At 39.8% G+C, this 11455-nt stretch overlaps 2 protein-coding genes across 7 annotated transcripts in view; both read right to left on the bottom strand.

Annotated features, from left to right (window-relative positions):
• Positions 1 to 526: 526 nt before the first annotated feature.
• On the bottom strand, positions 527 to 4403 carry LOC112488455 (eukaryotic translation initiation factor 3 subunit I). 5 transcript variants are annotated; one of them, XM_025064856.1, is made up of 6 exons: positions 4246 to 4403; positions 3887 to 3976; positions 3046 to 3156; positions 2724 to 2834; positions 947 to 1040; positions 527 to 720 (listed from the first exon to the last, which is right to left on the bottom strand). In XM_025064856.1, the coding sequence occupies exons 3-6, from the start codon at positions 3098 to 3100 to the stop codon at positions 669 to 671; spliced, it is 312 nt and encodes a 103-aa protein (XP_024920624.1). In that variant the 5' UTR covers positions 3101 to 3156; positions 3887 to 3976; positions 4246 to 4403; the 3' UTR covers positions 527 to 668. The 5 variants fall into 5 exon arrangements, 3 of the variants coding, with proteins under 3 accessions (XP_024920624.1, XP_024920625.1, XP_024920623.1); XM_025064857.1 differs by having other exon boundaries at positions 3046 to 3108; XR_003052528.1 differs by having other exon boundaries at positions 527 to 1040; positions 3024 to 3156.
• Positions 4404 to 9757: 5354 nt separating this feature from the next.
• znf385c (zinc finger protein 385C) overlaps positions 9758 to 11455 on the bottom strand; it is an 83317-nt gene continuing 81619 nt past the window's right edge. For both annotated transcript variants that reach the window (XM_025064847.1, XM_008329246.3), the window contains exon 9: positions 9758 to 11146. In XM_025064847.1, coding sequence (XP_024920615.1) covers positions 10916 to 11146 — 231 coding nt within the window. In that variant the 3' untranslated portion in view covers positions 9758 to 10915. The remainder of the gene's footprint in view (positions 11147 to 11455) is intronic.

Here is an 11455-nt window from a genome sequence, read left to right as displayed (position 1 = left end):
GTCACTTTCATTGTGAAGTGTATTTGAATGTTGTAAACAATACCATCGTGAACAAATCCATAAAAATAAAAAGTCCCCCAAAAGACTTAAAATGCAAGATTGTCCTAAAACATGCTGCCAAGTGAATATTTTGTGTTTAAAAGTCCAAAAAGTATTTTATATGAATATTTCAAAAATCACCCAAAACATGCCTTAACTGCCGGCAACAAAATATTCCCTTGGCAGCATGTTTTAGGACATAATCTTGCATTTTAAGGCATTTCGGGGACTTTTTATTTTTATGGATTTTTTCACGAGGGTTTTTTTTTTTAAAAAAACAACAACAAAAAACAACTTAAAAACAAAAAACTTAAACAAAAAAAATCTGAAAAATAAAAAAAACAATCTAATTTTTTTTTCTTTCTTTTCCTATACGCTACCTTTGACTTTGATAATGCACGCTCCAAAGGTCAATGAAAAATTCCATTCATATTTTCAATTTTTTGCTCAATTTTTGGAAATAAATGCAGATCACACACAACATTCCAACAATTTAATTTCTTTATTCTGGAAGGTTTAAAACAATCAAATACACTTCACAATGAAAGTGACTATTTTACAACAGCATGAAAGCACAATGAATTTTTACCTTTTGAAGAGGCTTGTTCCGGAAGGTTTACAACAGTCGTTTAGCTCACAATGAAAGTACAATAGCAGTAAGGCACCAATGAATGGAATGAACTGGAACAACACAGTGTGAAGGCAAAAAATAGACTAAGTGTTGTTAAAAAGTGACCCTGTTAACTATCTGACAATAGCATTAAGGCACAATGAAAGGCCAAAAAAATGACAGTGTTGCCAAAAAGTGACTCCATTTAGTATCTGACCATAGCATTAAGGCACAATGAATGGAACAAGCTGGAATAACACAATCAACAGCTGTCTGTGTAGGTTCTCAGTCATTTACCTCTTGCCGTCATGGTGGAAAGCCACACAGTTGATGAGACCAAAATGACCTTTGACTCCTGCCAAACTCCTCCTCGTACGCTGCTTGGAAGAACCTGCAGATTAGAAGAACACGTCACTGTGCCACATGTTAACACAAACAAACAGGTTTTCCTTAAGAGCAGCTACAAAGTAGTCCCTTCCACAGGACCAACAACATTACAATTACAGTGGGAAGTCTGTTGAACAATCAAATGTCATAACAACTAAATGTTTACACATCACTATCAACAATATTACAAATTCAATGCTGCAAACAGATATTTCATCTGGATTCCAAAACAAACAAACAATTTTGTTTTTACTCCACCCTATCTGGGTGGCTGACTTAGAGCATTTAACAGCATCATGCACTCATCTCTCTTCAAGGCCTTAAAGTCACAGACAGTCAAGTCACTTAGCTTTATTGGACTGAAATCTGTCAACATTAAAAAGTAACACTAAACTGTACCACTCATTTCTCCTAAGATGTACTTCAAATATTCTGAAGTCTATTTCAGTATAAGTACATAAGTCAGTGGAATCACATTACGAGAGGTCTGTAGTACAGACAGATTGACCAACACGCCCAGACTGAAGGAAAATGTCATTGTAAATAAATTGGACAAGTGGACACACACAAAGTAACCACACCTACTATTGTATGTGTATTAATATACTCTCAGAAAACTGAAGACGAAGAGGAAGTTTATCTTTCAACATGACAAAGATCCAAAAAGATTGAGGTTTTAGAATGGCCCAGCCAGAGTCCAGACCTGAATCCGATTGAACATCTGTGGAGTGATCTGAAGAGAGCTGTGCATAGGAGATTGCCTCGCAATCTGTCAGATTTGGAGCAATTTTGCAAAGAAGAATGGGCAAATATTGCGACATCAAAATGTGCCAGACTCATAGACACTTACCGAAAAAGACTGAGTGCTGTAATTAAAGCCAAAGGTGCTGCAACAAAGTATTAGTTTAAGGGTGTGCATACTTATGCAACAAGGTTGTTTTAGGTTTTTATTTTTCCCTCGTGAAGATTTCAGTTTGTTTTTCAATTGCCTATTACATGTTATGGGTCACATTAAAAGTGGAAAAAGTTATGAAACGATTTATGCTTGTGTCTTTTCTTTACATCACAAAAACCTGGCTTTGAACAAGGGTGTGTAGACTTTTTATATCCACTGTATTTCTGTTGTTCTACTCTGGAGCGGGGGTCTCAAGCACAAATGACTGGAGGGTCAGCTCACAAATACAAGAGTTAAAAGGAAAACAATAACTCTTTTCTTTGTTGAAGAATTCCATTAGGCAACTGGACTTTACATTTTCACTCAACAGAGGAGGTGGGCTAGGACACAATCTCCCACATACTGAAACCAATCTGATGAGGATTACAACGACCCATGAGACTCCTAACGACTGTTAACACTTCCCCAGATGACCCTGACAAGAGGGACCTGAAGTTTTTGTCACACCCACAGTATATTGAATGAGAAAATTCCACGTCCAGTTGCCTAACAGAACTCTTCAACCTTGACCTGGATGACTGAGAATCTTCATAGACAACTTTTTTCTATAAAAACTACAAACTCAGGTTTCATTTTTAAGGTTAAAAACAAATCTCTTCTCTGGGCGTTCTCCCTGATGGCCAGCCAGGTGTCATTCTGATGACATTATTTATAACATGTTTCAACAACTGTAATCACATCAATCATTTAGACTCAAATGGCACAGAACTACTGTGACATAAGAGTTCTCACCTTGGCGGTGTTGTCCTTTGAGGCACTGATGAACATGGTGAGGGCAACAGACATCTGGATGTCGTCGATGTGCCTGTTGTGCTCCTTGGCTTTCTTCAGGACTTCTCCGGACTATTTAGAGAAAAAGAAAAGAAAAACATGTTCATGAATATCACAAGCTCAACAACAGATGCTGTGGGTGATTCATTATTTCCTCTATTTCAATTCTATAATACTGTGTGCAAACAATATCTTTAGCAGTAATCAGGAAGCTGTGTACTATCTGCAGTCTCATTTCTTTTACGGTATTCATTTGTTTACGTTGCGTGTGACGATCACCTACCGATCTGTTGTGGATCCCTCAGGTCAAAGAAGTTCATGAAACACTGACAGCCCATCTGCTTCTCTGTGGACAAACATGATGATGTTGCCGCTGAAATTGAACCCGTGTGTTCTGATGGCAGACATTAAAGAAAGGACACGGATCAAAAATTAAAAACCAAAATACATTTAAATACGCATGCACTAATATGTCTGCTGAAATCACCTATATAGCTGTTTATTTAATTTCATTATTTTACTAGCCAACTATTTACACTGTGCACATATTTCATATATATTTATTTTATATACTTGTTCATATAACATCCCTTTATTTATACTAGTTCTGCTTATATACCTATCATAGGTATAATGTGGTATACTTTATTATATGTAGACACCATACAATTTAATTTAGAATAACAATAGCATAATAAAAATATGATAATTGAGATTGCAATCAACAACACCACACACGGCAACAACAATTACCTACTAATCTACTAACACTAATCTATCTACTTCTAACAGACTAATCTATTAACATCCACTGTTCAGATTTCCCATATTCATTGACAGTGTGCTGCTGCTACTCATGTTTGTATTCTAGCCATTTGTGTGTTTTAATTGTTGTTTTAATTGTTAATTCCCTTTTCATTACTACAGTATGATTTTCATATCTCACACACTTTAAAGCATATGGCCTTATATTTTCAACACAATTACCAGTCAAAACTAGCAGAGGGTTACTCTGCTTTTCGTGACGCCATTTGTAGGACATTCCATATTTTTTACGTCAAACTAATTACTAAACTATAGTCATTGGTGGCACTTGTTAAGTGAAATCATTTCGTGTCACTTACTGGATCTTTAGCGACGGAAAACAGGTCTCCTTCTCCGTTGTACTTGATCTGAGTGATGGACCGTCCGTGGTCCTGCAGTAGGATGGGTTTCTGTACAGAAAAGTAATATTCGCAGGTTAATTTAATATTTTTAAAAGGTCCAGACCAACTTAAACTCCTACGGCTAATTTATTATTGACCACGGCAACTCCATATTCATTATTTAGGACGGAAAACTAACTACGAATCATTCTAACTTCTGACAAAAGCTAACGTTAGCTGCCGAGACGCATATGCTAACGTAAACTGCATTAACGGTCTCGACCGAACGACTATCGTTTCAAATAAAATACAACAGACAATTGTTTTCAAAAACCCACCATTTCTATCAATCAGCTGTTGCCACTGTGCCCAGTTTTTGTACTTGAACGCCCGCTGGAAGCCCAAACGGCTAACACGTCCGTCGGATCCACAACCGGAAATAATGACGTACAACGTATTTCTATTTCCGTTACACAAACCATACAATATCAGCGCACCCCCTACAGTCGACCGCTGACAGTCACATTCTTTTTTTCACTTGGTTTTCACTTTTTTTCACGTGCTTTGACGACTGTAACAGAAAAGCTCATTGGTAAAAAATCTACAAAAACAAATGATTTAAACACAAAATGCCAACTAACCGTTTCACCATTGTATTTTGTATATATATTCAGACTTTCTTTATATATATTCAAGGATTCATTTCCTGAACAGCATGTCATAAAATATATATACATGAGTGATTCTAACCAATCTTCTGTTAGAAATTGTTTTACTAAGGGGTTGATGTTCTTTCACTAGTGTCAGTCCTTTTTATCACAGGAAAATCAAGAACTCCATTCTACTGTGAACACTTATAAAATCTCCAAATTTACATTTAATTTGCTTTCCGAGGGACTGTGAAATGTGTTGCTAATCAGCAGAACATTAATTGTTTGTTTGCCAATAAACAGAATTTAATTTGAAGCCCTCCCCTTCCCTTTCCCCACCGCACACACACATTAATACATTTTACAGTGCCTGGATTTCAGTTGGACATGCTCAGAGACATTTGAGTGAAGTAAACGATGTTCTATTTCCTCAGGGCCAGCTCACTGCAGAGGTTAATGCAAGATAATGAAAAAAGCTCAAGTGGAACATTTATGAAACAACATTCTGCACAGCCCTACCCTCAGGAGGCGCTATCGTGTACAAATCTCTATTCAATCATGTTATTTTAATGACTACAAACTGACCAGGCGCTTTGATGTTTCACTCCATGTGTGACTCTGAACGTTAATATTATTCATTTTTAATGTCTGTACCGTCAAACAGAGAAGAAGACGCGTGTCAGTTGTCGACCTCTCACCTTCTCAAACCCTTTGTGTAACATCTCAGAACCAGGACATTCATCTTTTTCCTCAGTGATTTTTTGAACGGCCATTTTTCTCTAAACTACACCGAGACCTCAAAAGAGAAATTTCTACTTTTCTCGTCACAGTCACAGGGCAACAAGGTAATGTCCTTGTGTTGCTGCCAGTGATACTATTTTTACTCTTGTATGACAGCGCAGCTGAGCATCAAGCTCTCCCAGGTGACCCATAAAATAGATAATGTTTTCCTCCTCTCCATTTTTCTTTTTCTCTTTTTCGCTGAAGAGAAAATAGACTTCAACTCCACGGGCTGCCACGGCTCTGACCTCATTTCCATGCAGCTGAATTTCCAAAACAATGCCACACGACAGTGAGCAGAGTTTAAATGGCGGTGTCACCTTTATTTTCTGTGTTATTACACAATTTTACGTTCCTCCGGGAGATGGAAAATATCCGCTCTCCTTAAACCATCAGTTGCGCTGATGGCAAGTTGTTACGGTGGCTGCCTAAGAGCATCAGTGACACCATTTTCCCATTGGCATAGGTTGATTTAATCTGGAATAACTCATGTTGAAGGCACAGAACAACACGTGGGAACTCAATTGAAAGTACTGTGTGACTCCAACTGTGTTGGTGAGTCTGGTCTAGTCTAGTCTAGTCTGACATGTCGCTGATGAGCAGGGGTTGACCTCAAAGAAGTTAAGAAGAAGTTAAAGTGCAGTACACGGTGCTGATGAAGAGTGAATTGAGTTAAGGTTGAATGACCTGGATACTTATTTAATCCAAGTAGCATAGCAGTACTTGGATTCTGTACTTAGTTACTACAACACAACTCAGATATAAAAATCTATCAGATTATATACATATATATAATCTGATAGATTTGTATATATATGGTCTATAGATTTGTATATATATACATATATGTACATACAAATATATAAACCATATGTAAATATAATATACATATCCAAATATAAATTATATATTTATATATACAAATATGTATATATTTATATATTGCATATATAAATATAGAGTCTCTAAATATAGAGTAGCATACATCCCGTATGCATCCCATAGGCAATGTGTTATCCACCCGATAACACATTGATCACTTTAAAAATGTATTTTGTCCTTTTCCTTTACACACTAAGGAATAACCGCTCCTGATTTGATTTTTTCCTGAATTTTTCACTAAATGCAATGACAACTTTGGAAAAAGTGACATCTTCCCATCGTCCTAGGAAGTATGACAAAACATAAATTAGCAGCAGATTTACATACACAAACACACACAAATAATAATAAAAAAAAAAACACTATCAGAGTTCTAAAAGCTTTATTTTCCAAAATCCATCCCGTGTCCTTTCAAATATACAGCACTGTTAAGATTTTTTTATTTTTTATTTGTCAAACCATCCATGTGTACAGTGTTTCCTGCTCTGTGGAGCTATGGATGGATACCCTGAATGGATGGCGTTTGCTCAACCCGTCACCCTGAGAAGGCCTGTCTAATGGGACTGTACCATATTTTGCTAAAAACAAACAAACAAACAAAAGTAAAACAGCCTTGAATCATGTCACTGATAATGCCGACACTGTAAACAAGGAGGAGGAGACATTCCAAGACTTAAATATTTCTTCTGGTACATTTAAAAAAAAAGCCATAAAAGAATGTAAATAGACAAAACAAACGAGAAGCACTTCCTTTTTCCCTGTATAGATCCTACTTGAACATAATCTACCTCCTTCTATAATAACGATACACTGTGATACAGGCAACAATAACAACTCTGATAAAAATCTCTATAGTTACTATTATTATTTCTACATATAACTGGCCTTCTCAAGATTCCTTAAAGAGTCTTTAGGTCAGAGCTTCCAACGAGCGACAGAAAATGAACAGACGGGTGAGGTTCAAAGGCTGGTTTGTTCACAGAGACGTACGACGGGGGGAGCGGGGGGGGGGATCACATCTGCACTGCGGAGACACCTGGTGGCTGCACTTACCCACAGAGACTGAGGGGGGTTCCTTCAACATAAAAGAATGCACGGGGATCAAAAAGGACTGGTGGTTAGCGCTAGTACAGGATGACAATTACAGGGTTTGCACGACAGGTGGCACTTCTGCATCACAAACAAATATTCATAGATATTGCACAACGGGAGAAGTGCATAGGGTTGGCTCCATTTACTGTTATTTCATGAGATGATGATGGTCCATGATGCTGAGTGTGTGTCCTCACGAGACCTTGACAGCAGTCACTTCGGTCAGACTACAACATCAGTGGACGTCCGAGGTGAGAGAAGGGGGGGGGGGACGTTGACTTTTGTCACAAACACTGGTACCAACAGCTCGGTGAACACTCACACAGACGTTTCTCGTGTTTCGTGAAAGAAGTGTAACAACAACGTCACTCTTTTTCTTTCTGCAACAGTAACAACGGCGGCGGTGGCTAAAAATGGAACGGCTCAGCCTGGAGTCAAAACAGTGGAGACTGACCATGAGCTTCAAGGACAGCCCCGCCAGGACCATGCGTCATCTCAAATGACTTGTCATTGATGATTCAGGGTCGGCCCATGGCTATGGTGCAGTTCATACATGTACATTATCACAAGTGTGTACTGTCAGAGACCAAGGGGAGCCACACACACCAAAGTAACAAAAACCTACTGAGAATATTGCTTTAAATCTTAGCTCTCCGTCCATTAGTAGCTGATTAACTCCAGAGTAAAGTTTTCTCACCTGATTGTTATTTTTTTTGACCCTCCAAAGCACAGATTGTAAAAACATTTAATATCAACAGCAAAAAAAGGTGGATATCAACAAAACCTCCATTGCCTTTTCTAAGTAAATCAGTTTAAAGTGCTTTTTAATGCGGTTGCCATGACACTATTCTCTCTCTCTCCCACGCTGCATGCGAGCACTGTAACAGGATGCCAATCATCAAGCAGCCCACTGGCTGTGCAGCAGCAGCACTCCCCACCCACTGTCACCCAAACTTTTCACCAAGCTACGAAATCCCATTTAGTCTTTTGGGATGTGTGTGATTGTGTGTGTGTGTGTTCAGCGAGGGTAGGAGGAGGGCTAATAATCATCTCATGCTGAGATAACGTCAGGGAAAATCAAGGGCGGGAGCGAAGTGAAGGCTGCGGGGTGGAGGAGGGAGGAAAAGAAAACCTGAAGATTTTTGGATCATTTTCCTGCCTGCGAGCTTCGGGGAGAACACGTGCTGAACAATCAAACAATCACAGGCCGTGCACAATAAATGGTACTGCGTCGTACGAAATGCACGACCGCAGCCAAAGCGGTGGATTCTGGTTCTGCACATTAACTGATGCCAAAATGAAGCTACTTCTCACTGGATTTTACTACCTAAATAAAAAATGTACTCAAGACTTTGTGGTCCATCATTAAGGTTTCTTTTTTTTAGCAGAAACTGGATGAAATGAAATCACTGAGACACTAAAAACTGGAGTGGATATAACAAAGAGGAAAATCATGAGGATTGATGTTGACATCTACCGACTCTATAAAAGGAATTACCAACACTTTCCCTTCGTGGCTTTTGAAACAAGCTAAGCTGTAGCTTAACAGCTAAGCGGCTACTTTATTTAATTTACGTGTCCAAGTTCCCCTCATTTCCCAATTAACCTATTTAAACAGAGCTACTTCCCAGCGGAGCCACTTCTGTCTTCACCTCACTCTGGAACAATAGTTTGCAGCGTATATTGTTTTTTCAATGCATGATATTTGGATAGGACGCACTGGACCGGAAAACAAAAAGGAAGATAAAACATTTGCAAATGGAAACAACGCCTATGTGACACGTTGACCTTTGCTGGGTCTTAATGAGTGCTTAATCCTGTAGATAAAAGAGGTGGCAGAAAAACAAAAGCTGTGACTCATAATTCGCTCCGACGCTAGGAAAGGAACAATATTTTAAAGCTCTCAGGGGAAGCTGAGCTACAGAGATATGCCTCCGTGCAGCGCGTCAGAAATCGCAAGAGCTAATTCATGACCCAAATGTACGTAGATTACGGAGTTATATTTTGGTTTATCGTGGGTCTATTGTGGAGGTCTTTATTTATTTTTTTTGCTTTTTGATCTAAACTGCAGTTTAACCTCCAGGCCAGTAGGTGGACAGTTATGGTCCACATAGCTAAAAAGTCGGCTTTTAAACAAATAGAGAATATTTTTGTGACAAGGTTGACATTCCCTCCTATTCTTGTACAAGTACTCAAAATACTCAATGCCAATCATTTAGGCGTACTTCTTTTAGCCTTGTTAGGTGTGACGAATATAGAAGCATCTTAAGTAAAGGTTCTAAGGCAGGGCAAACTTTTTGACTCGCCGGCCACAACTGTCCTAAAATTTGACAGGTGGGCCGGGTCAAGAGCAGATAGATGGAGCGTTGGTGTGAACTAAGATAAATGACATGTAAAAGTTTAGCCTTCTTTACGCCATCTATTGGGGAAACGTTTAGTATAATATAAAAAAAGTTTGGCAGGCCGGATTAAAAGGCTGAACGGGCCGCATCTGGACCCCGGGCCTTAGTTTGCCCATGCCTGTTCTAAGGCGTCGACTAGTACGTGTGCTTGTGCGTGTAGATGTCTGAAAAATATGCTGTTGAAAATCGACATATTCCACGAGAATGAAGTTGCAACTTTAAATAAATCATTGGAAAATGCTGTTGTGGCTTTTACTACAATGCTGCTTGTGCTTGTTGTCATCATTTGCAAAAACGATGATGGGCTGGCCCTCTCTGCAGGTCGTGCTGCGGGGCGTCTGACGGCTCCGTGCAGCTCTGAGTGTCAGAGTCGTTACTTTGCCGGGTGGCCGTCCAACACTGCTACGCTGTAGGAGGGAGGGCTATCCCCGCCATGGCAACGTGACACAATGAGGGCACAGGGTGGGATGACGACGGTGCCCACTTGTCTTCATGAAATACTGTACATACTGGCATCAAAAAGGATGCATATTCGCCTTAGAAATGTTTCTAACATTTAAAGGGCAGACACTGATAAAATACTGAAGGAAACAGTGTTTCATAATGATCAAATTCCAGATACAACAACACGGCTTTAGGTAATCCTGTTAGTTTGACGAGCCTGGCTTTTCCACCTATATATTTGTGTAATCTCAGTGGATTTAATGACCTACTTTATAATGAATACCCAGTTTCTCATACCCATCATACCAATAAGTTAAAAAAAACATTAGAAAAGAGCATCAAGTAAAGGGACCTCATTTTGTGCCAACCACACTAAAGGTACATCTAGGTTAGGTCTCTATTTTCTGTCTAATAAATACACAACTATATCCATAATCCAATCCATGTTGACCCATGAAATGGCTATAAAAGTGGCCTCTGTGCACCAGTCAATGTCTGGAGGCCTGCAGTGCCCCTTCAGGTTGGAGTGGGAGGAGCAGAACGAAGGCATGACGGGAGCTCTTGGCCTTTATGGTTGGAACAGCTCTTACTGTAGACCGTATGGCTGATTCCAGCTCGTACACTGTTTCCATGTTAAGTCAGGTGGGCTGCATAGTTTGAGTGTGGCCATGTCATGTGGGTCACACCTAAGGTCGGGCCTGGGTGTTTGGCGAGGGGACGTAGGAAGTAGGAGTCGGAATGGGAACAAAGTTATGTGTTTAGTAAGGGGAGAAGAGAATGGGTGTGTGGGTGGTCCGCAGTGGACCTGGGGCGGGCCGGAACAGTGCAGGGCCCAGGAAGGGGGTCTGGATGAAGGCGGTGGTGCCCATCGTGTGACGCAGAGCCAGTGGGTTAGCTGCAACTGTGCACAGGGTTGTTTGAGTGAGTGGGCTGGGCAGGAAGCCGGCTGTCAAGCTCTTGGCCAGCTGCTTCTGCAAGGCCAGCTTGGTCTGCAGAGTACAGGGGAGAGAGGGGAGTGGGGGACAGGGGGGGACAACAGGAGAGAGGGACACAGTGAGGAGCCACGTTTATGAAACTAACATTTTCTTTTAAATTATGGCAGCAGCAGAAAACTAGCTTTTTTCATTGTCCTTCAGGCTAGGCTAATGTAAACATTACAGTAGGGAGGTACTTCCATCTACTACGGTCAGGGTCAGTATTACGGGATATAAAATTCCATATTTTGATAAGTTGTCGAGTAAGTTAAATTTAAATTAGGCTACTTCACACTTTAATGTTGATTCAATTAGTAATTTAGT

The sequence above is a fragment of the Cynoglossus semilaevis genome, chromosome 17 (genome assembly GCF_000523025.1).
Source record: "Cynoglossus semilaevis isolate Cse_v1.0 chromosome 17, Cse_v1.0, whole genome shotgun sequence".
Lineage (NCBI taxonomy): Eukaryota > Metazoa > Chordata > Actinopteri > Pleuronectiformes > Cynoglossidae > Cynoglossus > Cynoglossus semilaevis.
Note: the sequence above shows the minus strand (reverse complement) of the source record. Positions and strands in the feature narration are given on the sequence as shown.